General features: G+C 25.0%; 7 protein-coding genes across 11 annotated transcripts in view; 2 read left to right on the forward strand and 5 right to left on the reverse strand.

The window, feature by feature from the left end:
- The first annotated feature begins 1,158 nt into the window (after positions 1 to 1,158).
- Positions 1,159 to 3,302, forward strand: LOC102676220 (dihydroceramide fatty acyl 2-hydroxylase FAH2). The gene is made up of 6 exons (XM_031508591.1): positions 1,159 to 1,523; positions 1,666 to 1,905; positions 2,147 to 2,308; positions 2,416 to 2,548; positions 2,640 to 2,759; positions 2,823 to 3,302. The coding sequence occupies exons 1-6, from the start codon at positions 1,248 to 1,250 to the stop codon at positions 2,906 to 2,908; spliced, it is 1,017 nt and encodes a 338-aa protein (XP_031364451.1). The 5' UTR covers positions 1,159 to 1,247; the 3' UTR covers positions 2,909 to 3,302.
- On the reverse strand, positions 3,099 to 4,164 carry LOC102670565 (NF-kappa-B inhibitor-interacting Ras-like protein). The gene is made up of 2 exons (XM_006611786.2): positions 3,942 to 4,164; positions 3,099 to 3,802 (listed from the first exon to the last, which is right to left on the reverse strand). The coding sequence occupies exons 1-2, from the start codon at positions 4,038 to 4,040 to the stop codon at positions 3,296 to 3,298; spliced, it is 606 nt and encodes a 201-aa protein (XP_006611849.1). The 5' UTR covers positions 4,041 to 4,164; the 3' UTR covers positions 3,099 to 3,295.
- Positions 4,165 to 4,721: 557 nt separating this feature from the next.
- Positions 4,722 to 6,455, reverse strand: LOC102670702 (CCAAT/enhancer-binding protein gamma). 2 transcript variants are annotated; one of them, XM_006611787.2, is made up of 4 exons: positions 6,319 to 6,455; positions 5,429 to 5,536; positions 5,196 to 5,352; positions 4,722 to 5,106 (listed from the first exon to the last, which is right to left on the reverse strand). In XM_006611787.2, exons 2-4 carry the CDS (start codon positions 5,534 to 5,536, stop codon positions 5,003 to 5,005), a joined length of 369 nt encoding a protein of 122 aa, XP_006611850.1. In that variant the 5' UTR covers positions 6,319 to 6,455; the 3' UTR covers positions 4,722 to 5,002. The 2 variants fall into 2 exon arrangements, with proteins under 2 accessions (XP_006611850.1, XP_031364452.1); XM_031508592.1 differs by having other exon boundaries at positions 5,429 to 5,552; positions 6,315 to 6,431.
- Positions 6,456 to 6,543: 88 nt separating this feature from the next.
- LOC102670838 (RNA polymerase II-associated factor 1 homolog) lies at positions 6,544 to 9,017 on the reverse strand. Of its 2 annotated transcripts, none has more exons than XM_006611789.2 (8): positions 8,791 to 9,017; positions 8,627 to 8,719; positions 8,218 to 8,542; positions 7,983 to 8,126; positions 7,802 to 7,905; positions 7,495 to 7,711; positions 7,175 to 7,424; positions 6,544 to 7,084 (listed from the first exon to the last, which is right to left on the reverse strand). In XM_006611789.2, exons 1-8 carry the CDS (start codon positions 8,862 to 8,864, stop codon positions 6,645 to 6,647), a joined length of 1,647 nt encoding a protein of 548 aa, XP_006611852.1. In that variant the 5' UTR covers positions 8,865 to 9,017; the 3' UTR covers positions 6,544 to 6,644. The 2 variants fall into 2 exon arrangements, with proteins under 2 accessions (XP_006611852.1, XP_006611851.1); XM_006611788.2 differs by having other exon boundaries at positions 6,547 to 7,087; positions 8,791 to 9,016.
- Positions 9,018 to 9,673: 656 nt separating this feature from the next.
- LOC102671056 (probable protein S-acyltransferase 23) lies at positions 9,674 to 12,799 on the forward strand. The gene is made up of 9 exons (XM_006611790.1): positions 9,674 to 9,969; positions 10,260 to 10,507; positions 10,642 to 10,756; positions 10,848 to 10,973; positions 11,086 to 11,531; positions 11,611 to 11,860; positions 11,930 to 12,102; positions 12,181 to 12,346; positions 12,422 to 12,799. Exons 2-9 carry the CDS (start codon positions 10,332 to 10,334, stop codon positions 12,623 to 12,625), a joined length of 1,656 nt encoding a protein of 551 aa, XP_006611853.1. The 5' UTR covers positions 9,674 to 9,969; positions 10,260 to 10,331; the 3' UTR covers positions 12,626 to 12,799.
- A 371-nt stretch (positions 12,800 to 13,170) lies between these two features.
- On the reverse strand, positions 13,171 to 16,178 carry LOC102671202 (engulfment and cell motility protein 1). The gene is made up of 7 exons (XM_006611791.2): positions 15,905 to 16,178; positions 15,512 to 15,805; positions 14,997 to 15,425; positions 14,500 to 14,916; positions 13,994 to 14,431; positions 13,600 to 13,906; positions 13,171 to 13,514 (listed from the first exon to the last, which is right to left on the reverse strand). Exons 1-7 carry the CDS (start codon positions 16,034 to 16,036, stop codon positions 13,351 to 13,353), a joined length of 2,181 nt encoding a protein of 726 aa, XP_006611854.1. The 5' UTR covers positions 16,037 to 16,178; the 3' UTR covers positions 13,171 to 13,350.
- Positions 16,179 to 16,488: 310 nt separating this feature from the next.
- LOC102671350 (T-cell activation inhibitor, mitochondrial-like) overlaps positions 16,489 to 18,716 on the reverse strand; it is a 3,308-nt gene continuing 1,080 nt past the window's right edge. For 2 of the 3 annotated variants that reach the window (XM_031508589.1, XM_006611792.2), the window contains exons 3-8: positions 18,202 to 18,593; positions 17,818 to 18,130; positions 17,644 to 17,744; positions 17,440 to 17,601; positions 17,126 to 17,257; positions 16,489 to 17,059 (exon numbers count right to left, since the gene is read on the reverse strand). In XM_031508589.1, the coding sequence (XP_031364449.1) occupies positions 16,825 to 17,059; positions 17,126 to 17,257; positions 17,440 to 17,601; positions 17,644 to 17,744; positions 17,818 to 18,130; positions 18,202 to 18,593 (1,335 nt within the window). In that variant the 3' untranslated portion in view covers positions 16,489 to 16,824. The remainder of the gene's footprint in view (positions 17,060 to 17,125; positions 17,258 to 17,439; positions 17,602 to 17,643; positions 17,745 to 17,817; positions 18,131 to 18,201; positions 18,594 to 18,716) is intronic. The other variant, XM_006611793.2, reaches the window with a different exon arrangement.

Below are 18,716 nucleotides of genomic sequence, written 5' to 3' on the forward strand. Positions count from 1 at the left end.
AACCGACAAAAGGAAATTTTTTCGCGATGATTCTTCGAAGCTTCAAAGTTTAGTTTAGTCCGTTTCTGAAAATTCGAATCGAAAAGTCGATATTATCGTTCTTTAGGTAAATTGAAAAATGAGAGGTGGAGAAAATGTATAGATTCGCGTCATTGTATCGCATATCTGTATCGAGTTTCTCGTTTGCTCTCAGTTTGAAAATTTATTATTAAGCGTGGTCGACAATGATAAAGAAACAAATATTCCGCAGAAATAAGAGCGGCCATCGTCCCGTCGAGCAATGAAATAAATTCGCTTGACAAGGTCAGTACCTGGCTCGAGAACATCGATAGTAACGCTAAGAAAATGAAAAGAAAAGAGAATACCGATACACACTGTTCATCGCGTTGCGCGCCGCCATCGCGATGCTCGAAATGCTATATTTTTTGCAGCGCGAATGCTCGGATTTACCCCATGCGAGGGTATACCCCCTCCCCTCCCCTCCCCTCCCCCCCGTTCCATTTCTCCTTTCTTTCCGTTCTTCTGTTTTTTCCAGATAACACACCGGAGCATGATCGCTGCTGCGTTCGTAGACATTTAAATATAGATCGTGTATAGGGTATATTGTATACACAAATATCCAGAACGTTTAAATAAAAGCTTATTTATTGCCGAGTATATACCAGACTCTATACGATATAGAGGAGAATTTATTGACTTTCTTCCTTCTCACGTTCGATTCTCCTTTATCAATATTTTTCAATGTCACCACTATATCGTGCACGATAAATTTAGCTATCGAAAAAAAAAAAAAAAAAAAAAAAGAGAGAGAATATAATTGCACGGAGATAATAATCAAACTGGAAATATGTATATTGCGAGTTGAATAACGCCCATTGATTTAATTGTATTGAAATAGTGATAATTACCAGCAATTTCAAATAATACAAAGCAAAGAAAATAAAAAAGAAACCGAGAGTTTGAAGTACAAAATGTTAAACGGTGACGTCATTCTATAGACAGGAACTTATCAAGGTAGGAAACACATCAAAAGATAATATGTCTCTACGATAACTGTTCGCGTAATTTTATAAAGTTTGAAGTGTGAACGATAAAATAGTCAGTCAAAAGTAGATGGTTTACGTATCCGTCTAGCTGATCCGTCTTATTAACAATATCTATATAAATCATAATATCTTTAATCACTTTTTACTGAAACGACAAATTATCTAGTGAATATACAAATAACAACCGGCTCGATCGGCTCAATGGCGAAGGTCGCGAATTCTGGTTACGACTTATGCAAACGTACCGTGCAACCGATTGACAATAAACATAACAATAATTTTATAGTTACCTATCAAAATCATTCTTACGATATACAGGATTTTCTTCGCTATCATCCTGGGGGAAAAAAAATATTAAGTTATTTCAAAAATCAAAGCTTAGATAAAGCGTTCAAAGAAAATCCTCATTCGCAAGCAGCGTTTCATCTGTTGGAAGATTTTACGTTGAAAAATGAAGAAAAATATCAGAAATACGAAGTGAGTATATAAGAGATTATTTATTAAGATATCTGTTATTTCTTTTAAATTATTTTATCTATTTTATGATTTAAAAATTAATATTCCTATATATACGTGATGATTCATCGAGATTTTATAACATTGATGATTATGTTCGTAGAATCTGATCGATTGGAATGTATCTATACTTGGACAAGTAAGTTCGTTAGGTGAAAATTATTGGGAATGGGTTAATTTACCGGTGAATCGAAACATTAGACTTTTCAAGTCAAACTTATTAGAGATTTTAACGATCACCCCTTGGTACATAATTCCGCTTGTATGGATACCGATATCCATCTATTTCTTTTATTCAGGATGGATGCAAATAAATTACAACGATACTGGTAATCATTTTACTAATAATTTTTATTTCTTTTTTAATTTTATTATTGATGTAATATTATTATGGAAAAAAATATTCAAATATTTCATTGTCGATCTACAAAGAGAAATTATTAATTATTAAATATCCGTTATAAATATTTCTATTATCAATTGCAATTATAATCTATCAAATAAAAATATAATCTATTATACAATATTATTATTTTTAATAATTATTTATCGATATATTTTATTGAACTTATTTAAAACTTTCAGAAAGTACCTTCATTGAAATTTTAACTTCTTATATATTTGGTATATTGATATGGACTCTATTAGAATACGTGCTTCATCGTAAAGTTTTTCACTTTAATCCACCTACTTCTTCAAAATTACTTATTACTTTGCATTTTTTACTCCATGGAATTCATCATAAGGTAAAAATTTATTAGAAATTTGTTAATTTATTTAGTTGCAAAAAAAAAAAAAGAAAAAAAATTTGATATATTCAAATCGTGTAATAATTTCACTTTTTATTTTATAGACACCACTTGATAATAGAAGATTAGTATTTCCTCCTATACCAGCTTTGTTAATAGCAATATTATTATTTCATATTTATAAAATATTATTTCCTCAAACAACTTTTTATTTTATTATCGCTGGTACAGCAACAGGTATTGTGTGTCGAAATATTTATTAAATTCGATGAATTTTGTTATAAATATTGATAATATATGAAATTTAAAAAAAAAAATTATTTTATAGGATATATGAGTTATGATTTAATACATTATTATCTACATCACGGTGCGCCAAAAGCTGGAACATATTTTTATTTATTGAAAAGGATTCATAATTATCATCATTTCTCACACCATGAATTAGGTATGAGATTATTTTTGTTTTAGAAATATTAGACAAATCTACATGTAAAATTATATTTTTTAGGTTTTGGTATCAGCAGTAAACTATGGGATTATATATTTGGAACGACTATTTGTTTACGAAAATTGACAAAACCGATTGAATGGTAAATCGATCAATGAAAAATAATTTATATGCGAATTAAAAAAAAAAAATTATTATAACAAATAAGTACAAAACAAAATAATTGAAATCAATCTATGATCGATGATTCGATCATAATACGATCGTTCAATATATATATATTTTAAGTACAAACAAGAAATAAAATATAGAATATATTTGTAAGATCAAACAATAATTAAAAAAAATTTGTATAAATGTTTTTATATGCTACAAACCTGAACAAATTAATGCTTTAAGTACATGAACGTATACTTATTTTGTATAAAAATAATTTGAGCATATCAAATCAATTAATATCAATGATTAAAAATATAACATTGATATAGATAATTAAATATGATTAATTAAGATTAATAGATAAATAAACGTATTTAAGGTCCTTCAACTTTGATATTTTTTCTACCCATACTTAACTGAGGAAATGTGCTCTTATTTGTAGGAGGATTTAATCTAGAAGATAAATTAACAAATGCTTCAAACAAACTGGCCCTATCCATAACATTTACTTCATAATGTTTCAATTTCTCTCTAGTACACCAATTTGCAGCTTTACTTGCTGTATTCTCCAAACTATGAGATTCTTCTTCGGCTTTAGTTCGATTTCCAACAACAATTACGGTTATCTCTTTTTTATCTTTATTTCTATCAATATCTTTCTTCAAAGGGAAAAGCACATCTAACGATTCAGGTTTCGCAGTATCATAAACCAAAATGTATCCGTCGGCAAAACCAAGATAATGACGCGGTAATTGCTGATTATTTGAATTATTCTGAAGAGATTCCAATCCAGCGGTATCATAAAATCGTACTTTTTCCTTCGAACCGCGATCCGTTTCTATATTTGCAACATAAATATCCTCGATCGTAGGATGAATTTCCTATTAAATTATAAAATTTAGTTTTTATATAATAAATAATTTTATCAATAATTAAAATGCGAATTTAAAATTGAAAATTAATAATAATATAGAAATATGTTGTTTCACGTTTGACTTTAAACATAACCTAGATTCTTACCGTTTTGACATTGACATTTCCGTATATAAGCTGTTCTAACAATGCTGTTTTTCCTACGCCTTTCATTCCACAAACAATCACTTTCGTTGTTTTTCCCATATTCAATTTTTTAAATTGAACTGTTATTTATTTTGGACATCAAAACTTGTGTTATTTTCAGAAAAATAATTCAAGTCACAACAGAAAGTCAATATTAAATCTAGTAACTGAATGTTGACAAGTTTTTTCTAGGGGAAATATATATTATGCATTTCCATAAAAAATATCCCATTTTTCAAAAATTTTAAATTTATTTATTGTTGAGTAAATTAATACAATTTGAAAGTATTTTATTTTATTTAATTAAAAAATACTGTTGACACAATTCACAAACAATAAACATTATCTATAATATTATAATTATTTTATTATTTTAAAATAATATCTTATTATATTAGAATTTATAAAATTTTCTTTGAAATATTTCACTTCCATAAAATATTTGACGGTAAATATTGACAATTTAATCATGGAATGATTAAAATAATGTTATTATAAGTAATTATAATTTACAGTATTTTATCTATATTACTGTAAAAATAAAATCTTACAATATATGAAAATTTGATATTAAAATTTTTTCTCCGTCAATTGTTAAATTTTTTTTCATTGTGTGTATGTATGTTTATATATATACAACACATATATGTGTAAAAATATTGCGTTATATGCATATATATGCTTTGTAATATATTCTTTTTTGTAAATATTTTACGTTTTCGTACATATAATATTGTCATGTTCTTCATTGAAAACAATCTCTACATGCAATGTTAATCTTTTAATGTTTAAATTTTGTACTTTTTTTGATCAGTACTTGAGATTTCAATAATAATGAATTTCACATGCAATGAATTGCATACATTAACATCATGCATCTTAAATTCATTAGAAATTGCATTTTTAAGCAAACATCTTTCCAAGATGTCTGACCTTTTTTAAAAATAGACGAACCAAAGTACATCTTCATCTTAGATCTGATCAATACCACGTTACTTACTTCACGTGGAATTTATTATGATCTATGGTTTAGATACTTCTTTCATTTGTTCCATAGATTTTGTATCTTCAGCCAAAAGAGCATTCAAGTCTATATCTTGAAAATTTACAGAATGTTGACTTGAACCTAAAATATAAGCACAAAATTATAAATAAATTTAAATATTAAAAGATACAAAAAAATATTATAAACAAATGATTATAATATAAACACACCTGCATGTGCAAGAAAAAGATCTTTCAAAAATCCTAATTCTTTTGTAAGCATTTTAATTTTTTCTTCAAGTAATTCATTCTCTGTTTTTAATTGATTTACACGTTCCAATGTTTGTTGGGTACGTAATTTGCTTTTAACTCTAGAACGTTTCACAGCCTGTAAAAATATTATAGTGTGGAATAAATATTTATGATATATTGTTAATGAAATAATTAATTATGTAATAAATTACTTGATTATTTCTATCTCTACGTCTTCGATAATCTTCATCATCTTCTTCTTCAGAAATTTGTCTTTTCTTTTTATTTCCAGATGTATTTTCTTTGTTTTTTGGCGCCATCTGTAATTATTTAAAAAAAATATATTCAATGTTAAAATTATCTTAATGAAAATGAAATATTTAAATATGAAATAAAATGAAATGTCATGCTAATTCTTAAAAAAATCTATGATTCTTTTATTTATATTTTTATTTAATAAATTAAAATAAATTAATAAAAATATTAAAATATTAAAATTAAAATTTTATATAAAACTTTGTTTATTATTTAAGTAATTATTTAAGTAATAAAAATAAAATATTTTAGTATATTTTATCTAATTCATGAAGTAAATAAACAAATTCAGCAATTTAGAGCATTATTATATTAATTTAGAATCCTCTTTTCTCTATTTTTAATAAAATCTTAAAATTAAATATTTAAATAAAAAAAAAAATAAAAAAATTTTTTTCTTAAAATTTTATTTTACGATTATATAAAATTTATTTAAAATTTCTAATGTTATCCAAATTCTATTTATATTTTAATCTTTTGTTAATGTTAAAAATATATTTAGTTTAATTCTAATTTTTTTCAATTGTCATACAAATTATATTATAAATAAAATACTGTTACTCATTTAAATACTTTCTCTTGAATATTTATGTAGTAAATTTAACGAATTGTACATAATATATTTATGTATATATAACATATACATACATATGTATGCAAATTAAACAATGCGTCATATAAGCCAATGTTTTTAGAACATATAATAAATTTTAAAGATTTAGAATACTTTAAAATCTTTTCATATAACAAAAGATGTCACATTTCGTATATATTAATTTTAACTTACTTTTATATCTTATGCAAATTTTTATATTCTTAACTTCATATCACCATGAAAACTTAAAAATTGGAACTTTTATTGCTAATAGTCTACCATGTGTGCCACAGTAAAACACATATCGATGATGCAATACTACTAAATGAAACTTGCAAATGATGTACAAGGAAATATGAACTGCACTCTATCGGCATATTTTTGTACTAAATATAATGACTTTGAATGAATATAAACTTCTTTATCGAATATTTTTTATTATTAAAAATTTTCATTGTATTGTACTTTACATCTGTGACAATCAGTACATATATAATGGTCGAAAGTTTTTTTATTATTTATTCACTCTCAGAACCACTTTCTCCACTGCCACTGCCAGAGTCACTAGCACTTCCACTACCAGATTCACTACCACTGGCACTGGCTGATCTTGATCGTGAAGGAGATCTTGATTTGGATCTAGATTTCGAACTTGATGGAGATCCAGATCGAGATTTAACTGGAGATCCAGAATGAGATCTTGAAGCTGATTTTGATCGTGACCTTGATTTGGAAGAATTTCTGGACTGAGGAGTACCAGATCTTGACCTTGATTTGCTATGCGATCTAGAAGGTGACTGAGATTCAGAACGTGAACGAGAAGCAGATCTCGATTTTGATCGTGATATAGAACGAGATTTTGATCTAGAACCAGATTTCGAACGAGAACGAGATTTTCTACTAGATGCACGAGAAGATGCTCTTGACGATGCTCTGGATTCAGCCTCATTTTCAGATACTTCTAAGAAAAAAATAAATTAAAAAATTATATTTTAAAAATTTGTAAAATATATATAATTAGTAGAATTTTATATATAATATTGCTGACCTCTTTCCTCCTCTGCTTTTTCAGTTTCTTGTTGAGGTTCTTCCTCTTCTTCTTCTTCCTCTTCTTCTTCTTCATCTTCATCTTCTTCTCCTGGTGGTTCTAGTTGTTTTTCTCTATATCTTTGCATTTTAAATTCATTAGCATTAAGTGGTCGATGTCTTACTATTAATCTCGTATTATTTGGTTGTTGTCCAACTTTTTGTCGACGTTTACTAAGTCGTACTCGCGTTTCCAATTCATTATAATATACCTGTAATATGAATATCAATAAAAATATCTATCTTATTTTATGTTACGTATTAGTTAAATATAGAACATACTCCATCTTGTCTTATGACAAGGAAATAATTTTCTTCATATCCTTTTGAAGCTTTACTCTTAACATTCCAATTATACTCTCTTGCCATTTTATATTCATATTCTTCATCATCTGCATAATCAATACCTGCTGTAAAATCTCTCCTACGTTTTTCTAATGTTTCTTCCAAAGGCAAGAAATATGCTACAAATTGTTCTCCACTTTCATCCATAACACCACTAAAATAATATATTTATTATAAAATATCTATGTATTATATGTTATAAAATAAAAAATTATAAATTATGTCTAATAAATAATAAATTTACCGAATCATAGCTTGTGACATTTCTTCAATTTGAGCTGGTACAGAACGTCCAGTTGGAGCTGGATCTGAATCAAATATGACTTGAGCACAAGGATATTTCCAAAGCTGAAAAAAAATAATAAAAAACATAAATAAAAGTATAAAATTAATATATTTATATCATATAAAAATATTTAAAATACCTTGAAATCTGGAAATACTGGTAAAATTTCTACAGGTACTACATTTGGTTTACTATAATGCCTTTCAATTGGCTTTTTATTATCTTCAAATGTTTTTTCTATAGCTTTTATTTGACTTTCACGATCCATATATAATGTTTCTTCCTATATAATTATAAAATAAAATTTTATATATATGCAATAAAAATTTTAATATAAAATAAAAAAAATATAAAAATATTTTAAAAAAACTTACTTTTAAATTTTTCTTAATACTATAACCAACTTTAGCTTCAACTTTATCCACAGTTTGTGGTTGAAATCTAGTTTGTTCTGTAGAAATATATTCAGTACGTCTGAGCCAAGATACACTTCTGGCATGATGTCTAGATCTTTTTGAATCTTGTGGAGTAAGAACATCTTCTTCTAAAAGTTTTTCATCAGCAGGATCTAATTGAGAATTTACATCTCCAGCATATGTATCTTTGTTTATAAGATCAATTTCTACACCTAAATCATGTTCTGTCAATACTTCATATTTATAATTACGTTCCAGTGAAGTTGGATTATATTGAATAAACCTATGAATATTATTCAAATATATATATTATGCAAAATATTATTAACATTTAAACATATAATATAATATTAACATATAATCTTACCGAGTAGATTCAAAAGGATATGTAATAAACTTAGGATCAAATGGTATATCAGGTAATGTATTGCAATATTTAACTCTACATATTAATTCAGATCTGAAATAAAAATAATAGAATATTATTTTTAACAATAACAATAAAAACTACAGGTTATAATTAATTTTTACCTTTTTTCTGCTGGTCTAGCTGTTCGTTTATCCCGTTCAGCTGTATTACCATTAGTTTGAATAGTAGGAGCCATATTAAATTAATATATAAAACTTAACAATATTTTAATAATATTTTAATATTTTAATCATTACAATAAAATTAGAGAACAATCTTTCAAGGTGTATATCACACGACCATACTTTGTGTATCAAAAACAATTTATCTCACGCCATCTAGTTATAACTAACAACATATTTAAATTAAAAACAACATTTATTTTTTTTCTTTTAATCTTAAAAAACGGAAAATTTATATCATTTAATTGTTTATATTTATTATCTAATACTTAACAATATTTGTCAAAATAACATTATTATAAAAATTTAATCTTTAATATTGAAAATATTTCTTTAAAGTAAAGTAAAATAAAGTAAGAATTGAGGATTAGCTATTTTGAGTGCTTTTGAAAAAATGTTTTTGATACTGACACAGAGATGACGCTGATCATCAATTCGTATTCTGGATCTCTATTCTTGTCTTATTATTTAATTTGTATTTCATGCAATATTCTAAAGATGGCATTAATTCCCCAATTTTTATTCTATCTCTGTCTTTCTTTATTATTTGCTTTCCTTATCCATATTTGTTCTTGATATATACTACAAATGAGATATGGGATATTAATTAAATAAATTTTCATTATCACTTTTTTAAAACTACAATATTATTTTTAATATAAAAGATATAAATATTGTATTTTTGGTTTTACAATGAATTTTTATAATAATAATAATCTTGTAATTGTTAAAAACAAAAGAAAAGAGAAAATTAATATTAAATTTATTCTGAATCTCATCTGTGATATTAATTTCGCGCCTTACATTAGTACGCAGGCGTTTATTCACTCATAATATTGATTTGAATGCGCAAATCGTATAGGAATACTCTCATTTAGAAATGCAGATATTACTGTTTGTAACGTGATTCACTATTCTATTAAGAAAGTATTATTTCAAAATTTATCATATTGAAGAAAAAAGTGTACAATAAGAAGAAAATTAAAAAACATGGTTGGACCAAATATTTCCTTGTGACTAACCGTTCCGGAAGGTGGAACAACTTCTGTACAAAGCATATCTTTTAGAACACCTTCCGATCACGAGCGTACAAATTCGGAACTCGCAACGCTTTGCAAAGTAAGCCAAGATAGAAATTTTTGTTATATAAAAATATATATATTATAAAAAATATGTTAATATTATGAAAATATATGGCTAATTATTTTGTTAATTAATCTTTATTAAAAGAATTTAATTTCAAAATTTAAATATATTTTATTATTTAAGTATCAAATATTTTAATTTAAATTTAAAAAAAATTTTCAATTTAAATTATGAATTAAAAATGTTTGGTATCTAAAAAAATTCTATTTATTACAAATATTAATATTAATATATGGCATAATCTTAAGTATAATTAATTTTAGGTATATCCTGTGAGCCCTGTAACAGGGCCTGGTGCAGCAAGATCCGTATGGGAATTAAGTCCCGATCCCGACATGGTCGGGCATCTACCCAATATTCCAATTTCTAATACTAATCATCAAAATCATGCACCATCTAAACAATTACGACAGGGAAATGGTCCTGACGATAATATTTATACTGATGAAACAGCTCCAGGTCAAACACCCTCTGATGAAACAAAACAAATTTTCGAACTTCTTAGATCCGGGTATTCATATTATATTATTTTTATAAATATAATTAATAATAAATATAAATAATTTTTATCATGAAAATATCATAAAATAATATATATACAAACTCAAAAATAAATTATTAAAATAATTAAAATATTTTTTTTAGTGAAATCGGAGCAGTCGATGAATTAGTAGAAAAAAATGGTTTAAGTGTATTAAGTGCGAGAGATGAATGGGGATATACTCCTGCTCATTGGGCTGCTCTAGATGGAAATATTGAAGTTAGTTTTTTTTTAATGAAATAATTCTATTGATAAATTTTTTTTATAAATAATAATAATTTATTTATTCATATTTATTATTATATTATAGGTAATGAGATATTTAATAGAACGAAATGGACCAGTAGATCTTTCTTGTCTTGGAACTCAAGGACCAAGACCAATACATTGGGCTTGTCGAAAAGGTCATAGTGCAATAGTTCAACTATTATTAAAGGTATTTTAATTAATAATTGATCTTATATATAAAATCATAACTTATTATCTATTAATTTTAATAAATAAATTAATAAATAATAAAAATATAAATTATTTTTATTTATTTTTAGGCAGGTGTTGCTGTTAATGCAGCAGATTTTAAAGGTTTAACACCTCTCATGACTGCTTGTATGTTTGGAAAATTTGCAACAGCAGCATTTTTGTTAGGATCTGGAGCATTAGGACATTTAACAGATATAAATGGAGATACTGCTCTTCATTGGGCTGCATACAAAGGTCATGCAGAATTAATAAGATTACTTATGTATAGTGGAGTAGATTTACAAAAACCAGATTATTTTGGATCTACTCCACTTCATTTGGCATGTCTTTCTAGAAATGTTAGTTGTGTTAAAATATTATGTGAAAAAAGTAAGATTGAACTAGAACCTCGTGACAAAAATGGTAAAACACCATTACAGTTGGCAAAAAGTCATAGACATTCTGAGATTGTAAGAATATTACAGGCTGAACAGAAACGACGAGCTAGATGGATTCCACCTATTAATGAACTTTGGTTTATATTTTGTTTTTTATAAAAAATATTTTACAAAATATCTTATTAATTAAAAATTTATATTTTTCTCTTTTTTAAGGGCATTATTATTTGGTGGAGCTGGAAATAGTAAGGGACCTATATTATTATTTATGGTATCTGTTCTTTTATGGGGATACCCAATGTATTTATTAAAATGTATACCATTAACATGGAATCTTTTACGCGGTAGTCATTATTGTTTTATTTATTGGAATATTGTTATGTGGATTTCATGGATTGTAGCAAACAGAAGAGATCCTGGATATGTACCACAAAATAGTGAAACCTACTATAGAGCAATTAAACAAGTATTTTATAATTTTATATCTTATTAAAAAATATTGCATATCATTTTATAAAACAATTTTTATTTTCAGATTCCATATTTTGATAAGTGGAAAAAAAGGAACGTAGTATTATCTCGTTTATGCCATAGTTGTAGATGTTTTAGACCTTTAAGGGCTAAGCATTGCAGGATTTGTAATAGATGTGTTACATATTTTGATCATCACTGTCCATTTATATATAATTGTGTAGGTTTAAGAAACAGGTAAATTTTAACAATTTATATTTAATTATAAATATAATTTAATATTTCTTAATTATAGTTATTAATTAATTATTTCAGAATGTGGTTCTTTCTTTTCGTTATGTGTGTAGCAATAAATTGTTCATTTACTATTTATTTTGCTTGTTACTGTATGGCAATTGAAGGAATCCAATTATTATATGTATTAGGTGTATTAGAAGCATTAGTATTCTGTGGACTTGGATGGATTTTGACTTGTACTTCAGTAAATATAAAAATTTGTTCTACTGTAATATATCATATTTAATCAACTTTTTATAATAATCTTTTTAATCTACAGGTTTTGCATGCATGTATGAATTTAACTACAAATGAAATGTTTAATTACAAACGATATTCATATTTAAGAGATAAAAAAGGAAGATATTTAAATCCTTTTAGTAGAGGTCCTGTTCTTAATTTTATCGAATTTTTTTTATGTCCTCCAAATCACCAAGCAAATGACCCTCAAAATTATCAAATACTTTCAGAAGATATCATGTAAAAAATAATATAAATTGTAATTAGTATTTTTTAATAACATTATATCTTTAAGAAAACAAAAATGTTAATAATTAAGCACTCAATATTATATCACATATACATAATATATAATCTTCATTTTTAATATTATAACTTTTTATTTATAATATTAAATAAAACACGATTTAATAAATAATTTAATAATTTATTTTTAAGAATTTATTCTAAAATTTAAAACATTTCTATTATGATTACAATAATATTATTAAAAAAAATTACTAATAAAATCATACATAATTTTAACTTTTTAATTATTATTATTATTATTATTAAATAAAAAAAATTATTAAATATTATCAATTTATCAATATATTAGAAATGATTTATTATGATGATAATATCAGTAATATATATTATTGATACATTAAATAATTATAAATTGATATATATATATATATACAAATTATATTAGAAATTATATAAAATATATCTTTGGTAAAATATACTATAATTTTGCATTTAATTGAAATATCAATATTTTTTAATCCATTAAAAATTAAAAAATTGTTTATATAATTAAAAATATTATATTATAATATTATTAAAAAATTTTAAATTATTTATATAAAAATTATAAATTATTTAATGTAAAATTTAGTTTTAATAAGTGTCTAAACAATATCTTATTAATATATCTTATTAATATATCAAATGGCTATAACAATTAATAAATATAAAACAAAATTCTTATTTTAATTCATAACAAAAATCATAATTTGGTGGAGGATCAGGAACAGCAGGTGGATCTTGAGGAATATCAATCCCTTCTGTATCTAAAAGTCTCAATTTGATATCCATGGACAATAAAGTCTCAAGATCATTTTCCGCTTCTTTACTAGTCATTCTATTACCTGTGAAGGTGTAAGATATAACTTTTTAAATTTAATTTTAAATGGAAAAAGATAATTTAACTCATGAATAACACTATTACAATACCAAGCAAAGCATTAATGCCATCAGTCCAATAATCAAAAACTTGTTCATCAGGAGCTACAAAATCTAAACTTGAAACTTCTACAGAATCTAAAATTAAAGAAAATGCTAATTGATGTGTAGTTTTCCGTCTTTGTAAATCTTTCATATGAGGACAATCTCTGCCAGTTAATAAAGCACGAATTTCAACAACAGCTAATTTTGTAGGAAGTTCATCAATTGTTGGTACTGATTTTTCATCACAATCACCATAATGAAATACTTTGTGATTTGGCGAAAGTCGAACATACCAGAACTTATCCTTAATTCTCTATTTACATACAAACATATTTATTATAAATATATAATTCTGAAAATTATCTGATTTAATTATATTATTTTATTAAATAATAAATACCTGTCCTCTAGCACTATATTTCATAAATCTAGTGCCTTCTACTAAAAATCCTAAGCGTTGTTGTTGAATCAATTCTAAAATTTCAGGTGTAATTTGTTCTCTAAGTTCAACTATTGGTCTTGCATGACTTTCCCATTCTTCTCTACTTGTCCTTTCTTGTTGCCATAAATTAGTAATAGTTGAATATGTTAATTGTTGTAATTTATTTTTGAATTTATCCAATCCTGTAGGTTTACATTGAAGAGCTCTAGTAATTTGTTCTCTTACAACAGAAAATACTTTTATAAAATCTTCAGTAGTAGCTCTCATTTCTTTCCAAGTCTTGTTTAAAAGAACTATGCATACACAATAAAATTCCTCAAATGGATGATCATGTGTAAAAAACATAGGATGATATGATTGTCCTTGTTCACTAGGTGCTTCTCCAATACGTAAAACCTAATTAAATTCAAAAAATTTCTAATTATTTGAGCTATTTATGTTTTAAATTTTACATATTCACTTACTTCACAAAGTAATTTAACAAGTTCTACACTTGTTCTACCAAAAGGACATTCATGTTCATCTGCCCTGCAAGAGTTTTCTAAAACAACTTTAGTATAACCTTCAGTATGATTACGTGCAAAATAAACCATACAATCTAGAGCAAGCATGCCAGGAGGAGTTTCAGTAAAATCAAGAGCAGGATTAATATCATATTTAAAACCTAATTTTTTATAATCTTTAGCAAAAAGACCTTGCTTTCTAGCAATAACATCTCCACCTATGGCTCCTTCAGTATCAAAAGCAATTCTTCGAAGTTCTTTTATTTTATCATGTGCATCTTGATCCTGTGGATCCATTTTTGTTATCATACGTTGTTCCAACAAACTTAACATAAGTGTTTGTAATACATAAAGTTGATGTGCCATTTCTGCACCAACCTATATTAAAATTTATTTCTATGATAAATTTATAATAATGATTAAATATATAAGTAAATAAAAGATTCAATATTTTATACCTGACCAGTAGATTGTATAATATTTGTTAAAAACACATTTCTAACTTGCTTAGACTGAAGAGTTGCAGCAACAGCTTTACGTTTAGATAAATCTGCCTTAAGAAATAAGGCATTTATTAAAGCTATAGCATTTTGTTGTATTTGTGGACGTACACTTTGTAAATGCATTACCAAATTAGGAAATGTCACTTCTTTTTCGACTTGTCCATATTTTCCTGAGGAATTTAATACTATATTTTCAAGAATACTAAGTGAAGCTTCAATAATATTAGTATCTTGAGTTACAGCTTGATTATTCACATAGCTTGCTACTTTATTAATAAAAGGTGTTTCTAATATATCCCATGAAACAATTCCATGATCCATTAGTTCAACAAATGATTGAAGTGAATATGCAAGAGCATTTCCCTTATATTTTTCACCTTCTACCTATAAAAAAATAACATTTCTCTTATTTATATAAATTATAATCAAATATAAACAATATAATTAAATGAAAAAAAAAATGACAAAACCTGTGATATAATCAGGGCTAATCCTTGCTTATTAATGAATTCTAATGCAAATGTCATATCTGTGCTAAGAGTGCTTAATTTTTGCAAAGCAATAGTTTTTTCTTCTATACTTCCATTATTAAGTTTTGTTAAGATATCACAAGCTGTTTTAGAAGGCGAAAATTCTAATCTTAAAATACTACCATTTTTTACTTCATTACGATTTTTTTCTGTAATATAATTTTGATTATTACTTTCCGAAAATTGTAATGAATATGATTCAGGATCAGAAAGTCCCCATCCATTGCACAATTCCTAATAAGAAATAAATATTTGTATTATTTTCGTTTCATAAATTATTATTTTAATTTAAAAAAAAATCGATATAATATTATATAAAAAATAAACAAATACTTGAATAATCCCAGTAAGTGGATGTTTTTGATTAAATTCAATAAGTTGTGGTACTTGTTCTGTCATTTCAACAGCAATTTTCACGATATTTGAATCTTTCTGGACCGGCATTTTTATTGTTTGTGTGTACATTAAGTAATCAAAAATAATTATTATCACAAAATTGAAAAATACGATATGCGTTCGAAATTATCTTAATACAAATTTGACGTATCTCTTAACACCGTGACGGCCATTATGCTAAAAAACAGCAAGACAACTAACGGTTTCGCCCCACCATTATTAATAAGATTTATTATATATGATTATATTAGTGATTAGATATTCAGATTAAATATATAGATTATTAATTACTAAATTTTAAATACATCTAAATTTTATATATTTTATCCTTAAAATTTCATAATTCTACACACACATGTACACACATACATATACACAACACGATTTTTTTTAATGATTGGTATTTCAATAAATTTTAACAATAATTTAAAAATTTTGTAATTTTTTTATTTTTCTATATGCATTATTTATATTATATGGTTTTACAAAAAATTTTTTTTCATTTTTTTTGTTCAAATTCAAATATAAGAATAACAATAATAATTATATTTAACATGCAAATTATATATAAATTATAAAGAAATTCACAGTACTAACTGCATTTTATAAAGCATAATAAAAATTATTTGCTTTGTGCAGTTTTCTAAATTAATTTTTTATCTTATATATATTTATAATTTTGTTATCATATGTATAACAAAATTATATCTAATAATTATTATTAATTAATCATAATATAATTTCATATAATTTCATATAATATAATTCATTCATATAATTTCGTAACACAATTCTATGAATTGATATAAAGATAAAGAACTACAAAGAAAATATTTAAAAATATTTTACATTGTAATTCAAAGTTTCCAATCCCATGGTATACATAATACACCATCACTCATAATTGAGTAATAATGTGTCACCCATAACATAACATCTTTCAGCAAAGGAGCTAAAGTATTTTTATGTAATAATAAACGTTCACAACATTGTATCATCAAATCTGGAGTAATACTATCATCCTTATTTAGAATAGTCAAACCCAATTCCTGGACAACTTTATTATGAAGTTCACGTTCTACATATTTTATGCTATAAAAGAAAATTATTTAAAATAAAAAATAAATTTTTTAAATTAATTTAAAAAAATGATCTCACTTGTTGTAATGATATAATCTTTTAGTAGCTTCTTCTAAATTATCAGTAATAAAATTTACTAAAAGAAAACTTGGGCAAGAAGATGGAACAATAAATTGTCCAGTAGGAGAGAGCATTAAGGGACCTGCTTCACTGAAATTAAATAAAATTCATTTTATTATTATACACATATTTATATATATATATATAAATTTATATAATATATCATACTTACAAATAAATTAATTAAATTTATTTTATACTTACAAATGAACTAAAAAAAAATATATATATATATGTTAAATATATACATATAATAGTTATTTAATACTAACGTCTCAATTACAATTTCATACATTGACAAATCGGTTGGCCATACTTTTGGATAATTTCGTCGACCTCGATAATCTGAGAGAGTAGTGATAAGTTGTTGTAGTTGTTGTTCATACTGGCTAACCATTACTTTCGGCATGAATTTCCTGCACATATAGAGTACCCTGAGCCTTACCGTCACTCAATTAATATGTTGTATTACGCACCGTCGACCCACTTTAATGTTAAGAAGCACTTGTGAAACTGCCTTCTCAAAAGCTGGTAATCTCAATAATACTACATCGTATTTTTGAATATTCTTAATTAACTGTAATGATAAATATTCATTTAATAGAGTATATATTATATAAACATACATAAGTTTAATAATGTATTCTTACATCAAGCCAATTGTGCCTAACTTCACCTGAATTTAACATAACATTTCCTTCTACACTAATGCCTGTATCATTGGCAAAAACAAGTGTCCTATTTTTGAGTACTTCCATTGATTTAGGATGATGTTCAGATAATGCTTTAAAAGCTAATAAACATCCTCTATAATGAGCTATATTCCAACCACAATCCCATATGATATTTTTTAAACCTAATTCAGAACATAATATCTTTTCTAATTTTTGTACTTCCTCTCTTATTGGTCTACATGCTTCTAATTTTACATGTACTTCATTAATGTGTTTATCTAAATATGCTCTATGAAATCATAATTAGTTTAAATTATTTAATTATTTAAAATAAAAAATTAAAATATAAAATAGCCTTACTTAAGAGTATCAGGTTCTGAATTAATTTTTCTTTTCATTAAAATAGATGCATAAATAGGATTATCTTCTAGTTCTGAAAAATCTATATCTTCTCCAACTCCTTTTCTTTGCCAGAATTTTGATTTATATTTTGTACTATCAGTTGGTTTTTGTTCTTCAATTTGATCTACAAATGTTGTTGGCAAATCACATGTTTTTAAAATAGAAAGTATAGTTTGTCGTATATCCTTTTCTTTTAATTGTATCTGTACTAAAGTAAATTTTCCAGCTTTAAGTTCTTCTTCATTTTTTGAACGTAAGTAGAATGGTAAAATAGTAGGTCTTATTGGTCTTTGCTGTTGTAAACTTTCTATAATAGAACTTAACTGTTTTAAAGAATTTTCATTTACTGTCTGAAACATTAAAAGTAAAAAAAATTAAATTTAATATATGTGTATATATATATATTTAATACATTTTTATTATTTATTTTATATATATATTAATAAAAAAAAATTAAATTTAATATATATATT

Source organism: Apis dorsata, unplaced genomic scaffold, assembly GCF_000469605.1.
Source record: "Apis dorsata unplaced genomic scaffold, Apis dorsata 1.3 scaffold_92, whole genome shotgun sequence".
Lineage (NCBI taxonomy): Eukaryota > Metazoa > Arthropoda > Insecta > Hymenoptera > Apidae > Apis > Apis dorsata.